Source organism: Hemibagrus wyckioides, linkage group LG10 (assembly GCF_019097595.1).
Source record: "Hemibagrus wyckioides isolate EC202008001 linkage group LG10, SWU_Hwy_1.0, whole genome shotgun sequence".
Classification (NCBI taxonomy): Eukaryota; Metazoa; Chordata; class Actinopteri; order Siluriformes; family Bagridae; genus Hemibagrus; species Hemibagrus wyckioides.
The window spans coordinates 25700101-25717600 of NC_080719.1; the positions used below are offsets into that span (position 1 = coordinate 25700101).

Genomic DNA, 17500 nt, shown 5'->3' on the forward strand with positions numbered 1-17500 from the left:
CCAACAATATCAGTGACACTGTTCAATTACAACTGCTTCCATCACCAGGGTGTCTTACAATAAACAAACCAGTCTTATATTATCATTTAGAAAAACAAACGTTAGCAGCAGAATTGTGACTGAACCATGCCAAAATTGTATGATGTACAAGACTGGATATAGGTCTTAACTGTTATAGTATAATCCCAGATAAGAGAAGATAGCATTAGTTCATGAAATATTCAACAGCTTCTAAGATGATTTAAGTAATAATCCACTCCTGCAATGTTGTAAACATCTGATCTAATAATATTTGCTTCACAACATTTAATTCCCAGTTAATTAAAAACTAACACTGTAGAAATGTTGTACTTAACATTACTGTAACACTGTAACACTGTAACACTTATCATTACTGTAACACTGTAACACTTAACATTACTGTAACACTGTAACACTTAACATTACTGTAACACTGTAACACTTAACATTACTGGAACACTGGAACACTTAACATTACTGTAACACTGTAACACTTAACATTACTGTAACACTGTAACACTTAACATTACTGTAACACTGTAACACTTAACATTACTGGAACACTGGAACACTTAACATTACTGTAACACTGTAACACTTAACATTACTGTAACACTGTAACACTGTAACACTTATCATTACTGTAACACTGTAACACTTAACATTACTGTAACACTGTAACACTTAACATTACTGTAACACTGTAACACTGTAACACTTAACATTACTGTAACACTGTAACACTGTAACACTTATCATTACTGTAACACTGTAACACTTAACATTACTGTAACACTGTAACACTTAACATTACTGGAACACTGGAACACTTAACATTACTGTAACACTGTAACACTTAACATTACTGGAACACTGGAACACTTAACATTACTGTAACACTGTAACACTTAACATTACTGTAACACTGTAACACTTAACATTACTGTAACACTGTAACACTTAACATTACTGTAACACTGTAACACTTAACATTACTGGAACAATGGAACACTTATCATTACTGTAACACTGTAACACTTAACATTACTGTAACACTGTAACACTGTAACACTTATCATTACTGTAACACTGTAACACTTAACATTACTGTAACACTGTAACACTTAACATTACTGGAACACTGGAACACTTAACATTACTGTAACACTGTAACACAACATTACTGGAACACTGGAACACTTAACATTACTGTAACACTGTAACACTTAACATTACTGTAACACTGTAACACTAACACTTATCATTACTGTAACACTGTAACACTTAACATTACTGTAACACTGTAACACTAACACTTATCATTACTGTAACACTGTAACACTTAACATTACTGTAACACTGTAACACTTAACATTACTGTAACACTAACACTGTAACACTTATCATTACTGTAACACTGTAACACTTATCATTACTGTAACACTTATCATTACTGTAACACTGTAACACTTATCATTACTGTAACACTGTAACACTTAACATTACTGGAACAATGGAACACTTATCATTACTGTAACACTAACACTTATCATTACTGTAACACTGTAACACTTAACATTACTGTAACACTGTAACACTAACACTTATCATTACTGTAACACTGTAACACTTAACATTACTGTAACACTGTAACACTTAACATTACTGTAACACTAACACTGTAACACTTATCATTACTGTAACACTGTAACACTTATCATTACTGTAACACTTATCATTACTGTAACACTGTAACACTTATCATTACTGTAACACTGTAACACTTAACATTACTGGAACAATGGAACACTTATCATTACTGTAACACTGTAACACTTAACATTACTGTAACACTGTAACACTTATCATTACTGTAACACTGTAACACTTAATATTACTGTAACACTGTAACACTTAACATTACTGTAACACTGTAACACTGTAACACTTATCATTACTGTAACACTGTAACACTTAACATTACTGGAACACTGGAACACTTAACATTACTGTAACACTGTAACACAACATTACTGGAACACTGGAACACTTAACATTACTGTAACACTGTAACACTTAACATTACTGTAACACTGTAACACTGTAACACTTATCATTACTGTAACACTGTAACACTTAACATTACTGTAACACTGTAACACTTATCATTACTGTAACACTGTAACACTTAACATTACTGTAACACTGTAACACTGTAACACTTAACATTACTGTAACACTGTAACACTTAACATTACTGGAACACTGTAACACTAACACTTATCATTACTGTAACACTAACACTTAACATTACTGTAACACTGTAACACTAACACTTATCATTACTGTAACACTGTAACACTTAACATTACTGTAACACTGTAACACTTAACATTACTGTAACACTAACACTGTAACACTTATCATTACTGTAACACTGTAACACTTATCATTACTGTAACACTTATCATTACTGTAACACTGTAACACTTATCATTACTGTAACACTGTAACACTTAACATTACTGTAACACTAACACTGTAACACTTAACATTACTGTAACACTGTAACACTTATCATTACTGTAACACTGTAACACTTAACATTACTGTAACACTAACACTGTAACACTTAACATTACTGTAACACTGTAACACTTAACATTACTGTAACACTGTAACACTGTAACACTTAACATTACTGTAACACTGCAACACTGTAACACTTAACATTACTGTAACACTGTAACACTGTAACACTTAACATTACTGTAACACTGTAACATTTGTGACTAAAGACCATGTGACTAAGACATGAAAATACAGCTCTAACGTAAAACACAACAACCCACAACGCTCAGAAATAAGGCAAGTCAATCAGCAGAACTTATATGTGGGAATTAATCGAGGGACACAACACAGGAAGTGAGCTGCATCACAAAAGAAGGAGATCAAAACATAAGAAAAGATGCCCTGTAGTGGTCTGGAGGGAAATTGTCCATGGAGGATGTGACACACTGACCAGAGCATGACAAGATTCTGGATTAAATGTTAAATAAGTATATAATTATAGAAAACTTCAACATATCAATGATTAAAGACTTTCACACTAATAACAATAGGATTTTCTCATTTACTGTTAATCTTAGATTACTGTCCACCTTGCAAGTCCGTCAGTTAATCTGTTATTACAGGAACAATAACATACTGGTACTAGCGCATGAAAATAAATCACTTGTACTACAGAAGGCACTACTGCCAAAGCAGCTGTTCAAAAATATTAATCAACACCTTCAGATCTGAGACTTCAGCAGTGCTGTGGTAAATAAAATTAAACTAAAGACATCAGTCTCCTAATATATATGAGTTTATATTATAATACTATACTCTAATAGGTCTTTCATCCTGTTCTCAGCAGAGGGAAGCTTGATGATGCAGTGGATAGAGATTAAATATTAAATCTATATATAAAAAAGGCTGATGTATTATTTTAACGTTGTTGTTAACTTTATAAACATGTTGCTTCAAGAAATCTCCGAGACCAGCTTGAAATGATTGAGATTGCTGTGATGGTGTTAATCTTAAGGTATTGCATGCAGGTGACTTGTAGAGGTATTCACAGTCTCTTTCTCTCTCTCTCACACACACACACATCTGTCTGTGCCGCTGCTGGAAACAGTCCAAGTCAAAGCAGGAATCTCACCTCCTATCACTGCTCCATCCACTCCCTGCTACTGCATCACACCAGTTTTATTCCACATGCACTGGCAGAATGTGAATAAACACAACTCTTGCATGTCTATGTAGTGCAACAAAAACAGTATTTTATGTGTCGGTACTAAATTTAGCTAAAACAAATCAACACACAGCAGTGTAGAATCAGGATCCTTGTGTGTTACATGCTTTAAAGCAGACATTTACAGGCCAGTGTTCCAAACCTCAGTCTGCCCGAGCAGCAATCCTCCCACTCACAACAACAGAACAATCAAGACACTTTGTCTGAGAAGCATTCCCTGCTAACAGCTCTGTGAACTCTTGATGTCTGACTTGGATTTAACAGAATCCTAGTGGGAATATGACTGAAAGACTAGAAGTGAGGGAGACAACAAACCATCAGTCTTACCTATGACTGGTTTAGTGCGCTTCATCATGATGACCAGACACCAAAGCGACTCAGATCCAACAAAAGAATAACAAATACTGTCCAGACAATGGTAACATTTACCGAAACAGTAAAGTTTCTACCATCTTCATCCGCCTCTATGTCTTTCAGGGTTTGTAGGAGAGCCGGCAGCTGTGCCGGAGTCCTGGCAGGAGATGCATATTTGTGGGAAGCGTCTGAGTGACTCTGGTCACTTTTTCCAGCTCCGGCGTGTTTTCCTCCTGCAGCAACTCACAAAACAGAATAAGGCAGAATTTCTCCTGGGGCTGCGGCGCAAGACTGCCAAAGATGACCTATCAGCAGTTTAGGAGGGAAAAACAGGCAGCACACCAGCTTGTCTCCCACTGGTAGAGATGGATGGGGGAGGTTCAAAACAGCAGCATGGTTTAGTACAGCATGTGTGTAAGACCTGGAGGGGGGCGGGGGGTGGGCTGGGTTTTAAGCTTGAACGAAAGGTATTTTTTTCCCAACAAGGCGGAAAGTACAAAGTACAAGCTCTCCTGGGCTCGGCTGTGTTCCAAATCAAAGTCACATGCTGCATACACACCCCCACTCTCTCTGCAGCATGAGCTTCAGCAGCTGCCTTAGAGAACGCGGCTGTTTATCATCCTGAAGGAAGTATTTCCCCCAAACACCGGTCTGCTCGGGTGAGACATTGTGTGCGGACCGAGGCACCTTCCTTCCCGTGTACAGTGGCTTGACATAACAGTGAGATCCAAAGGAATATTGAACGCCTGTCATGTTGACATAACCTCACAATGGACTAGAAATCCTGGAAGAATGATATATAGATTTAATTCATAAAGAAACACGATAATGAACATGATATGAGTGTTTTAATTGTGCCTTTTATTCATATATACCTTAATGCTTAATTAAGGACCTGAAGATAATGTGTATGTTTATATATTTCTCATTTCTCTCTTACACACACAAACCTGAAAAATGTCAGCAGCTGAAGAAAAACCTGTATGACTCACTCCATTTGGAATGGGAAGGCTGGTTAATAAGCTGGCTGTATTAATCACTTGGCTGGCCAACCAGTGACCCAAACAATAGGATCAGCCTGCTTTTCTTTCCTCAGTCTTCACCCTAATATCAGACAAGACATGTTTGTTTTGGGGTTTTACATAACCTCCAGCCAGGACAATGGGCTAGAAACAAAGAACCCAGCCTCGTAACCCAGAACCCAGACTCAGTAATTAATCAGAAAGGTTTCTATTGTACCAGAGGTCATCTCATTCTTGACCAGATCACTAAAGGAAAGCTAAAAATAGAAGAAGAATTTTATGAAAAATACCTTCCCAGTGACCAAGTTGATGGACTTGTGTTGCCGTAGGATCTGCAGAGAGCCCTGCCACCATGGGGTGGACAACCAGAGACCAAGCAGGGATCGTCAATTTTCAGTGGCCATTTCTATGGCACACACTACTGCTAAAGAAATTAAACCATGTCCAAGCTAGCATGTTTCTCACAACACCTCCATTCCAGGAGCCAACATAGGGCTTTTAGTTTGTCATTTCCTTTATTAAGCTTTATTTTCCACAATTTACAAACTGGTCAGTATTCTGACAGGATACTATGTGATAGAAAAATATCAGCGAGAATCAAGGGGAGGGTGTACAGGACAGTGGTGAGACCAGCTGTATGTTTTAGAGACAGTGTCACTGAGGAAGAGACAGGAGTCAGAGCTGGAGGTAGCAGAGCTGAAGATGTTGAGGTTCTCTTTGGGAGTGTCACGGTTGGACAGGATTAGGAACGAGGACATCAGAGGGACGGCTCATGTTGGACGTTTGGGGGACAAAGTTAGGGAGGACAGATTAAGATGGTTTGGACATGTCCAGAGGAGGGAGAGTGAGTATATTGGTAGGAGAATGTTGGACATGGAGCTGCCAGGCAGGAGGCAAAGAGGAAGGCCAAAGAGGAGGAATATGGATGTAATAAATGAGGATATGAAGCTAGTGGGTGTAAGTGTTGAGGATGCAGAAGATAGGGATAGGTGGAGAGAGATGATTCACTGTGGAGACCCCTGAAGGGAAAAGCCCAAAGAAGAAGAAGATTATTCTGATGAACATCATAATCACTTCATATCACCAAATTACCAGGTGATGTTGTGATATATTGAAACTGATGATGGTGGACTACATGAAGATTAAAGTTTTAGAAATTCACTTAAAAATGTATCAAAAAAATTATTAGAAAAATGTAAATAAATATTTTTTACAAAAAAAAGACTTTTATTAGAAAAGTACTTTCAATTTAATATTTAATAGAAAAATGTAAATAAATATTATTTTTCTAAAAACAAGAATATTTATTAGAAATGTATTTTTAATACAAAATGAATTTGAAAAAATTATATTTAAAAAAACGAATTGTTTAAGTAATGTAAATGTAAAAATGTAAAAATATGAGTTTTACAGGATTTAAAGAATTGCTGAATAACACAGCAGCTGCTTAACTGCATGCTAATTCTGATTCACATTTCAACAAGACTATTTTGGACGCATCTTTGGTGCTGACCACACCAAAACCATGAACTAGACCAAAATACATTAAAGTAGAACTGAATAAATAGCTGCTGCACCGGGAACAGTCGTAAAAATTTCAGCTGTACACAACAAAGCCCTATTTGCGCTTGCTGTATGTCTTAATTTGAGCTGGTGTCTCCAGACGTACAAAGGACAAATTCTTAAATACTTCAAACTGGAAAACCAGCAGCCTTGTGATATTAATCACATTTGGGGTGGTCATGAGCATAGTATGACTCAACATTTCATGCCTCAAGGGGAACACAGCAGCACTAGAGAGGCAGGCCTAGCATCTTTTCAAGCCTTCCCCAGTCACAGAGAAGAAATATTACAATTACACGATAATTACTGCTGTCTATAATAGAAAGCAATTTCCTGAAACAAGCAGAAAGGTTTATATATGCGTCTAGCGACTAATCTTATATGGTGATATTCTCACATAAATATAATTCAAATCACTTTGATCACCCAAGCCCATTCAGCCACAGGATTTCTTCGTGGGACGACAGCAATCTCACCAGAGTAGTCTGCTCCCAGGGACATAAATCTTATTAAACAAGACATGAACATCTCACATGGATCTACAGACCAAATGACTGATCAGGCCATTAAAGAACAGCCATGTGTGTCTTTATGTGCAGTGTTGTTTGTAACATGCCTGACCCAGTTTAACCAGATGGGTTTGATTATATCGGGCTCTTTCTATATGGTCCCAGAGGTCTGAAGTGGCAACGTGTAGTCCAGACAACACGAGTAGAGCAATGATTAGATGATTAGAAAAACATGTCATGGGTAAAGGTAGAATTAGTGATGTAGGTAGACGTTAAAGCTAAGCCTTTCTTTTAGATTTCTTTCCAAAAAGTCACACCTCCAAATCACACAGAGTACACATACGTGGCCGAGAACAGACTGCCTGAAGTCTAACTAGCAACTAGCAAGTAAAAAATGACCCTATGCATTTATTGCTATATTATCTCCTGACAGAGGCTTAGACTGGTTCTTGGTCCGTGACCTTGTGATCCAGTACCGATGGATTCATTCATAGATGCTCCTAAAGCACTTCTCTAATTCTGTCTGGATTAAGTCTGAAAACTGTCTGAAGTCTAGTCCTTCTTCTGTACTTCTGTATGTTCTCATGCTAATGTTGACCAGAAATGACAACACAGTAATGATGAAATTCCTGAGTAACAATCAAAACAAAGCAAAGGAAAGTTTACTGCAAACTGTGCTCTGAGAAAAGATGAAGGAGGAACTACAGTGAGGAACGAGAGCAAGACACGAGAGCAGTGCGAGTAAAAAATGTGAAGTGAAACAAACTTGTTCAGTTTCCCCTTTGCTCCTTAGTCAAGGTACAGTTCACGCTACCTTTAGGTCATTTTTAATGACCGATCTCACTGATACTGCTCTGTACGCTCAGGTCGACAGCTCTCGTAATCTCTATAATATACAGTTTATATACGCCATAATGTTTTCAACATAAAGCTCAGCACATGCTGTTCATTGCTGTAAGAACAGAACAGCAGACAAGACCAATGAAGCTAAAGATAATATTCCACAGTGTCCCTGATCACGTAAAGCGACTGAAACTTTGGGTTCTGGGTAAAAATTCAACGTTCGCTGTCTCCACATGCTTTGTGTTCTTCTGTTTTATTGTGTAAAGAATCTTTTGAGAAATGATATTTTAGATGTGATTTATTTTGCTGTGTATCGTCCCTGTTAAAGTTTTGACCACGATCACTTCACCCTGTAATAGTTATGATGTATCTGTGAGTCTGCGTGCAACTGAAACACACATCCCTGACAAACACCGGTCCAAATTCAGGACTGTCTGTTTTTATTGCACTCAGACTGCTGAAAGATCTGCTCAGGAACATTCCTCACATACACACACTCTCTGGGATCTCCAGCATAACTGTACAACACGAGAGATGCAACAACAAAAAAAGAAATGCAGAAGCTCGAATAAAGATCTGTAATTTAGTTTTCCGAGGATAGTTATTTCACATGGTAACACAAGGCCTTGACGCGGCATTACTTCTGGCGGAGTTATTCTCTGAAAGACAGACCAGAAATAGCCCGTGCGCTGTCATTCCTCTGTCTGGCAATTCAAGGTTAACGTCAGGCCAGACATTTCAGTGACACTTTTTTCAGTGATAAATAATAAATTGATTCATTTGGAAGTTCCTAGATAAAATGTCATTCAACAGCAGAGACAGCACAAACATTGAGACTGTATATTCTATACATATTCTATACAATATTCTATTCTGCAAAAGGTGATGTCCATAAACATACACATGCCTCAGCTCTTTTCTCTTTATAATCTGCATCTAAACATGGGAAAATAGTAAGCACTTCTGTTTTCTAAAAACACATGACTGTCACATGGTCTATTCCGAATCCAACAGGATTTGTGGTTCCTCTGCTTCAAATCTTCTGCAGTGAAAATTTTAACTGAACTCCCCAAAAGGATGTAAAGTTACAGTGAAAGATTTTACAGTAAGTCAGTTGAACTAACCAAAATATACAGAAAATCAAGGTATTTTTTCAGCCACATTCATGATAACAACACACACTGAGAAATCTTATTTATATGGAAGTTAAATGTTTATTTGAATGGAAATTCTGCTGTCACACAAACACACCATATAACCCAAACCAAACATCCCACTTTAAAACAGATTTCTATAGCTGTGAAATTCTCGTTTCATTTACTATAAATGTATTTCTCTTAGATCTTGACTCTCCAAAACAGCAGCCATCTCTATTTCACCTAAACATCTGATCCTCCCCATGAAGTGCGAGCTGTCATCACACCTCAGGACCGAGCACACACACCACTGAGAGAGCCCTCTGACCAACGCAGACAGAAATACCTGGACTGAAAGACTTAACAGAAATACTCTGCCTCGAAAGCGTGGACGGAAGAAAAGCCTGGAAGAAGGTGATGAACCCATACTTTTCCTGGTGGCAGACTCGGTCTCCTTGCACATGGTGAGAAAGCGGTGATAGGATTCCATCTCCCCGGCCGAGATGCGCACTACTGAGTATGACGCCCAGCGTGTGTGTCTCCCGCATGCTGAACACCTATCCGGGACGGTCTGGTAGGGCAGAGTGGTGTCCATCCTGCAAAAACTCTCCTTCCTCTCTGCGTTGGTGTGAGGCAGCCTGGTTTAAGCAAGGTCAGCTCAGAGCACATGGATCAGAGCTGAGAGGTCACTCACACAGGCTTAAGCTGTTAATTCCTGCTGTTTCCCTCATGCACAGGCTTCATTTACTGTCCGCTTCTCTACCTGAGAGTGCTCACTCTATCACTACCCAGAATCCAGCATCCAGCACACACACACACACACACACACACACACACACATACACACACACACACACACACACTGTCCTTGAGTCTCCTTACTGCCGCACTGATTCATGCTCCCTGCAGTAGAATAATGCAATAGTAAGGTGTTATGTAAAAAAAAAAGTGGAGTATAATCTTTTAGTTAAACTTAATGTTGCGTAACATCTGAAAAACACATTTCCTGTTGTTTATCACTTATAGCATCTATACACAGAGACACCTTTAAGTCTTTCCTGCGATGGAAAACTTAAAGCACCGGCTCTAACGCTGACGTCTTTACCTCGACAATGCTGATACTGATGTTACTCACCTTAAAGAAAGACTTCAACATATCAAACATTTTTCTTTCTTTAATAAGATTTAATATATGTGTGTGATCCCTGTGATTGAGATGAGCCATGCTGTTATGAATAATCAATCAACAGCTTCTAACTGATCTGTCTCCACAATTCCACACTGATGTGGTATAAGTCAAGTCGAGCTTTTATTGTCATTTCAACCACATTCTCCAGGACCCTGGTGCTACACAAAACAACACACACAAAAACAACAACAACAAAAACAACAACAACAACACAGAGCTAAGGACAGAACGGTAGCTCTAGCTACATAAAGCACAACGTGTGCAACCAGGTAAGGTATAAGCATAATGCTTGTGTTTTCATGAAGTGATGTCACAATGCAGACGGTAGTTATGTAAATGAGGATTGTGTTTAGTCTCAGATGCTTCAGATGAGACACTCTGTTGGTCATTTACACACTCCAACACATGGGCATCATTTTTAGACAGGATCTTTTTAAAGGGGAACTTCATCTACTCCTTCATACTTCATCATATGTCATTATGATAGACATCTTTCCCTTTCTGAGAGGTTTACACAGTTTACACTAAACTCAAGTCTACAGACAGCTGTATTTCAGAATATCAACACACCCTCCTTATCCATCCTTTCTGACACAATTTACAGAAAGTATTCCAAAATAAATTCCTCATCAGCACAATAAACATATTGTATTATATCCCTAGAGGCACTGGACCTTGAGACAGTTCTCACACACTAATTCCTGGCATCTGTTTTAGGCCATGTTTCTCTGTGTATTGAAGGTTAAGCATACAGAGCTCTTTATTCCCAGCATCACCAGTAAAATCCACTCAACACGAACCCAGTACACCCATAATACAGCTCAGGTCAAGCAGGCTGGCTCCACAGACTATGACTGCCATTCACTATGATCTCTACACATCTCTACACAGGCCACACTCTGGATGTCATATATATATATATATATATATAGAGTGAGATAGAGAGAATATAAAGCCTAATAAAAGTGTAATATTTCAGACTTACACATTATGGAGCCCATCATGAAGAACGATCCGGGCCGTGAGGCTCTCGTCCTCCCTCTCCTTGTCTTGATATCTATCCTTCCAATAAGGCTCTTGTTGTTCTGTGTCTCTTTCTGAAGCTGTGGAACAAACTGGCATGCTTCTCACAAATATCCTCAACAATGCCAGACGCACTGGGGGGCGTCCCCCTTCCTCTCCCACCCTACAAGACATTCATCATAGTGAGTTTTCGCTCACAGACCGTCAGAGGGAGCTTCACACAAACAGGGGCTGCTCCTTTCCGCTCTCCACCTCACACACACATTATCTCCAGAGCATGGATTTACACCACTAGGAATCCTTCTCAGAGCAACGTTCATCCTAAACATAAATAAATCTGCCTCAAAGTGAAAATATTTTTACATTTTTTTAATGAAAGTAATGCATATTGTAAGTGGAAAGCAGCAGAACAGTATCCCCACAGCGAGAGAGAAGATTAGAGGTTCATAAGTTCACTCATGGCTCTGACAGTCTTGAAAAGCCTTCAGTGTTTGTAGCATCTGTGAGAGTCCACTACAGTATGGTCTAGTCTATATCTATAAATATAGACACTTCACTAGAACTACTGAGGTTATCATTGGAACTACTGGGACTACTGGAATTTAGTATTAGCCACTACCACTTTCAGTATGTAAATACACTGTACACACTTTCGTTAGCTAATTCGAAACTTTCAGTTCTTTAGAGATAAATGGCATGTGTACCTTGATGAAGATCTGTAGTTATGTATCTGAGTTAGATCTGAGACTCTTGTAGACTCCTAGCACACACAATGAAATTCCCAGGATGCCTCAGCACACTGTTTTAATCTTTTCACTGTTTTTAATCTAAATGTGTAATAAAGTTATAGTACATACAGTACACGCAACACAACACACACAGCTTATTAAAAACAGAACACAATGCTACAAAGCAAACCTCACTGATAGGCACAGCTGCAGTGGACAGACAGAAGGAATGCTATTTAGTCTAAAAAAGAGGAATGTACTCCTATACATGGTGAGATGGAGTCATGTGACTAGCATCTATTACATCTAGTAGAAACAGGCTGATGGGATCTTTCAGAAAAACGGAGAAACATCGAGGCTTCGAAGTGCATGTGACAATATGAGGACAAAAACAGAGCAATCTTCACAAAATCATTTGTTTGATTGTAAAATATGCAAAATAAGATGCATGATGCAGAAAACACAAAGTGATAACAGACGCTATACGGCTGAGTGCAAAAGTTTGCGCACCCTTGAATCTCTTTTCGTTATTTCTACTTTGCCATGATCAAAACAAATGATCATATGGTGTCTTGTAAGATATTAATAGCATTAAAAGCACTTCATTTACTTGATGCGACTAAAAAAACAAGCCTTTTTAATGTCTTTATAACTACATCCACCCTCTGATGCATCCCGTGAACAGATATTGGATTCTTTCACTGATAAATTTTACTACAAAAACATTAAACCTACTCCTTTAGCTTCAGGGTCTGTAAGTACAATCCTTAGCTCAGGATACTCTGTGTGTAAAGTTTCCATGTTAGTAAGTGGAGTGGAGACTCTAAATTGCCTGAGTGACTGTGTGGGTACATGCTGACCAGCAACAGCATAGCTTTCAGGATGTATCCCACCTCACACACAGGGATCAACCTTGACTCTGAAGACGATAAAGCATCAACCACAGACAAAAGAATAAGTGTAAAATATTTTCCACCTTTAAACCATGGGGGGTACAAATATTTGCACTCTTCTGCATGAGCTCACTTGAATCACTTCTGCCATAGAGACAGGAAGGAGGAGCTTAATAAAAGCACTCTCATATCTAGAATGTCTACTTCCTCTGCCTCTTCCTCTTTAAAACAATCTTCACTGTCATATGTCCACCACTGCTTCCAGTTTTTAAATCCTTGAGTAAATTCTGTGTCCAAACAACAGGCCAGGTTTCATAACAGCTATGTGTTAGTGATCATATAACGCAGACACAAACCCAAGATCAACAACAGAGTAGCCTGTGCAAGCAAAGTAACGCAACACACACACATTATTTATTTAAAAGCACTCCACAGCACTCCACTATACGGGAGGTAAAGAGGTCACTGCTACCAGAAATGTGATCAAACTGATGTGGTTTACAACAGCACTGTTTTCTTTTTTTCCCCAGCTGTGTGTTTGTATGAATATGCACTCAAGCACAATGTGGCCTGCAGACTTAAGAGAGAGCTCAACAAATAGGAAACGGTATAAAATGTGGACGTCATAACACCAGGCGTGAGGTGGGCAGTGCTGTCCCATAGGTACAGTAGTGCAGCCTGCCTCAACAGGAAAAATACAACAATAAACACTGACCAGCTCACATTTTACTGCACAATAACAATCTAATACAAAAGAACAGCTTTTCCAGTCAACTAGCAGTTTAAAAGGAAAAAAGATAACGGTTAGAGGTCAGAGCACCCAGTGAGCATCAACGTTATTATGGTTTTTGTTTCAGGATAAACACAGTACTGATAGGATATCAGTTGACAAGAGGCAAGGAAGGAAGTTTTGACGTAATATTGCTGATGGGCTTCCAACTGACTGAGAGTGAGGGAAGGAAGTCCAGCGACCTTCCTATTGTTCACCTTTTTACATTTGCAGTGGAACCAGGGTTGTTTTTTTTTTTTTTTAATCTGTGTCTCAGCTAAGCACTCGGCTTGATTGTGTGAGTCTGAATGTGGGATCATGTTTAGGATCGGTCGACACAACGCCCATAGACAGGTTCCTGAGTTTATAACAGCTATTGTTCCAGTATACAGTAATCCTGGACAAAGCCACTCATTTTCAGCGGTAAAAACTTCCCTTCCCAAGAAGCTAAACTATTAGATTAATGTAATATAACGATGGGAGAACGCTGGAGCGCTGATTATAGATGAGCACACTGCATACACTCATCTCAGGACACATATATTTGAGTGCAAACATTTTTCTGTGAATGGAAATATACCGCAGCATGGTGGCTTAGTGGTCAGCACTGGTCCTGGGTTTGAATCCCGGGTTTGAACAGACTGGGGCCTTTCTGTGTGGAGTTTGCATGTTCTCCCCATGCCTGCGTGGGTTTACTCCGGGTTCTCCGGTTTCCTCCCACAGGCCAAAAACATGTACATTAGGTTGATTGGTAATTCTAAATTGCCCATAGGAGTGAGTGTGAGTGTGTGTGGTTGTCTGTCTATGTGTGTGGCCCTGTGATGGACTGGCGACCTGTCCAGGGTGTACCCCTGCCTTTCGCCCAATGTGTGCTGGGATAGGCTCCAGCAGATCCCTGTGACTGGGTATAGTGGGTATAGGGGTTGGATGGATGGAAATATAACTCAATTTACTACAAAAACAGGTTTACGATGAAGCTAAAAAAATACTGATTGCATGTCCAAGACATGCATGTCACTGCTCAGTTAAATACAGACACGCCCATAATTTAAACCATAAACAGTTTAAAAGGACAGCACATTGATGGCATTGTGTTATATTTACAGACTGTATTCAAGACATTTTATTCCAAATATCTTCTTCATTCAGAACATTAACACTCTTAAAACCTTAATGTTCCTCAGCCTCTCTTCCGCAGCATCTCTAGGAGCAGCACAGTATATTATATCATAAAACACAACTCTTGAAATCCCATCTGACTGGAATCTATATATCAGTATTGGTTTCAGGAAACTGAATCCTCTGATAAACAACAATATAACAAAATAATCCAGAAAGAGCTCTATGTCTGTCACCCTGAGATTAGCCACACTGCATTCATTAACACTCTGACTCTGTCAGCCTTCAGTGGGATTTAAACATGACCTGCTTGTATTTAACAACACAAATTATTTTTACAGGTAATTCAGTGTATTAGCAGCTCAGCTATTTGATTTGAAGAGTTCCTATCTAAAGGTGAACAGATTACACGTGCAGCTCGGTTTCTCATGGCTAGGTGCTTTGCATATGTACAGTCAAAGCTGTGGCTAAATACTGAATACAAACCAGAGCAAACATTTATTATGATAAATCCTACAATTTGCATTTCAGCGTCCGTGTGCCTGATATACACAGAGATCCGTCTGTAAATATATACGGTGGATAAATGAGCCCTTGGGTTTTTGTGGAATCATAAATAAAAACTTTACATAAACCACATTTTGTCTGCCTCACGTTAATGAAGGTCACATCTCCGTTAGTTTGTGAGCCTTGGTCAGATGTGAGCCATGCGTGCCATGCCCAGTCATTAGCTCCTTTCTCCTGAGCAGATCCCACTGCCATTTTCCATGAGCCGTTCTAAATACCTTGGCTGTGTTACTTTTCCTTAAGTGGGTATGGTTTAAATAGCCACATTTTCCATTATTTTACAGACTAAAAGCAATGACTGCGTCTGTGACTGTGATCAAATATCTTCTTTTCATGGCTTTTTGAACAGCATCTAAATTCTCTCAAATGACATTAAAGGGCCAATACTGTGAAAAGTGCCTTTTTATGTTCTAATGTTTTTAGACTGTAATTTGGTGCTGCAAGACTGAGCAAGTGTGATATACAGAGCTATTTTTACACACTGTTCCCAGTGAACATCACAGAAGAGATTTATTTTTAAAAACCCATTGGCCCATGACATACAGGGTCATACAATATCACGGCCGAAGGCTATAGCACACCATTTACAGTAACAGCTAATGGTGTACGATTCTCCTGTCCTAGTTAGTACACTTGCATGTGATGTGCCAAGATACACATTAGCATGAGCGGTACGATGAACTCAAAAGGATGAGTTAAAATCGGCTGAAAACATTTATACTATCTGCTGAAGACTCATACTCACAGGACAGCGTTCAAGAAATCATACCCGAACAATTTAGCTGATAACTTACTGAGTTATGGAACAGAAACAGCTTTACAAAGATGTCTGCTTTTATTCACATGCAATATGCTTCTCCTTTCATTAAGAAGGCTGTTAGTGAGTTAATGAATATTTTAATGAACTCTGGGGCACTGCCATTAGTGCTAGTAGTAGAGGCAATAAAAGTAAGATCACTTCACATGGACACATATCCTTACCAAAAACTAGTCTTTATATACTGTATACACATAAATACATATCATTTATGTAGACGAGTCACAGTAAGTGAGTCACATGGATGATATCAGCAGCTACTCTATGATGCATTACGTTTCCTTTTTAACTAACATGAAATATTTATGAGGTCTTAGATACAGGCCTGCAATACATTACTATCACTGATTCACAGTCCGGTGATGTCATCACGAAGCAGGATAGAAAGCTGATTGGTTCCGGATTAACTCCTCCCACAGTGTTTCATTCAATTACAGCACTGAGCCGTAATGCCTCCGACTCTGATGCCTTTTCCCGCTCGGGATCGTTGTGTTTTTAATACGAAAACAATGGGCCATGACTCAGGGTGACACAAAAAAACACTGATAACTGCTCCCCATTTCCACTGAAATAAAACTGTATGACTGTAACGTTTTATCCTACTGCTGTACTACAATGCCAAAGACTTGTTATGAATTGTATCATATTTACCGGCCAAGGTCAAAGTACATTCACGCTGCACAGAGGCAGCCGGTTAAGCTGCTCAGAGATAATCATTAAACACAGATTAGTGTGCAGGTTTTAAGTTTAACAGTCGTTTAGAAACCGGCGTCCATCTTAAACCTCAGCTGGAGCAGTAATTGGGATCCCCTTGTGTGCTGTAAGGAGGAAGGTTTAGAGGTTATATGGTGCCATGAATCAGTGTAGTGAGGATAGCCGTGCAGGCCTGCCTCAGTTTCTATGGCAACATGTAGCCTGTCCCAAGAGGCCCACCTCAGCACCAGTGTGTCTAGTATGAGCAGAAGGAGGAGGAGGAGGAGGAGGAGGCTCTGGGAAGAAGCATGGCACAATAACCTGCTTCCCTATCTGTGTGCTATGCTATATTGTTCATTCACGACAGAAAAAGGGAATTTTGTTGTAGCTTTAAAAAAATAAATAAATACATTTGATCATAGCCCATTAGTGCCAGATAACCCAGCTCATGGAAAGCA

At 39.1% G+C, this 17500-nt stretch overlaps 1 protein-coding gene across 9 annotated transcripts in view; it reads right to left on the reverse strand.

The window, feature by feature from the left end:
- Positions 1-17500, reverse strand: part of mcf2l2 (MCF.2 cell line derived transforming sequence-like 2) — a 74454-nt gene that overhangs the window by 56537 nt on the left and 417 nt on the right. The window contains exon 1 of one of the 9 annotated variants that reach the window (XM_058400520.1): positions 11419-11573. The exons of 6 other annotated variants lie outside the window; for them this stretch is intronic. In XM_058400520.1, the coding sequence (XP_058256503.1) occupies positions 11419-11437 (19 nt within the window). In that variant the 5' untranslated portion in view covers positions 11438-11573. Of the gene's footprint in view, positions 1-4144; positions 4543-11418; positions 11574-17500 lie in introns of those variants that run through there. 2 more of the 9 variants (XM_058400521.1, XM_058400519.1) reach the window with 2 other exon arrangements.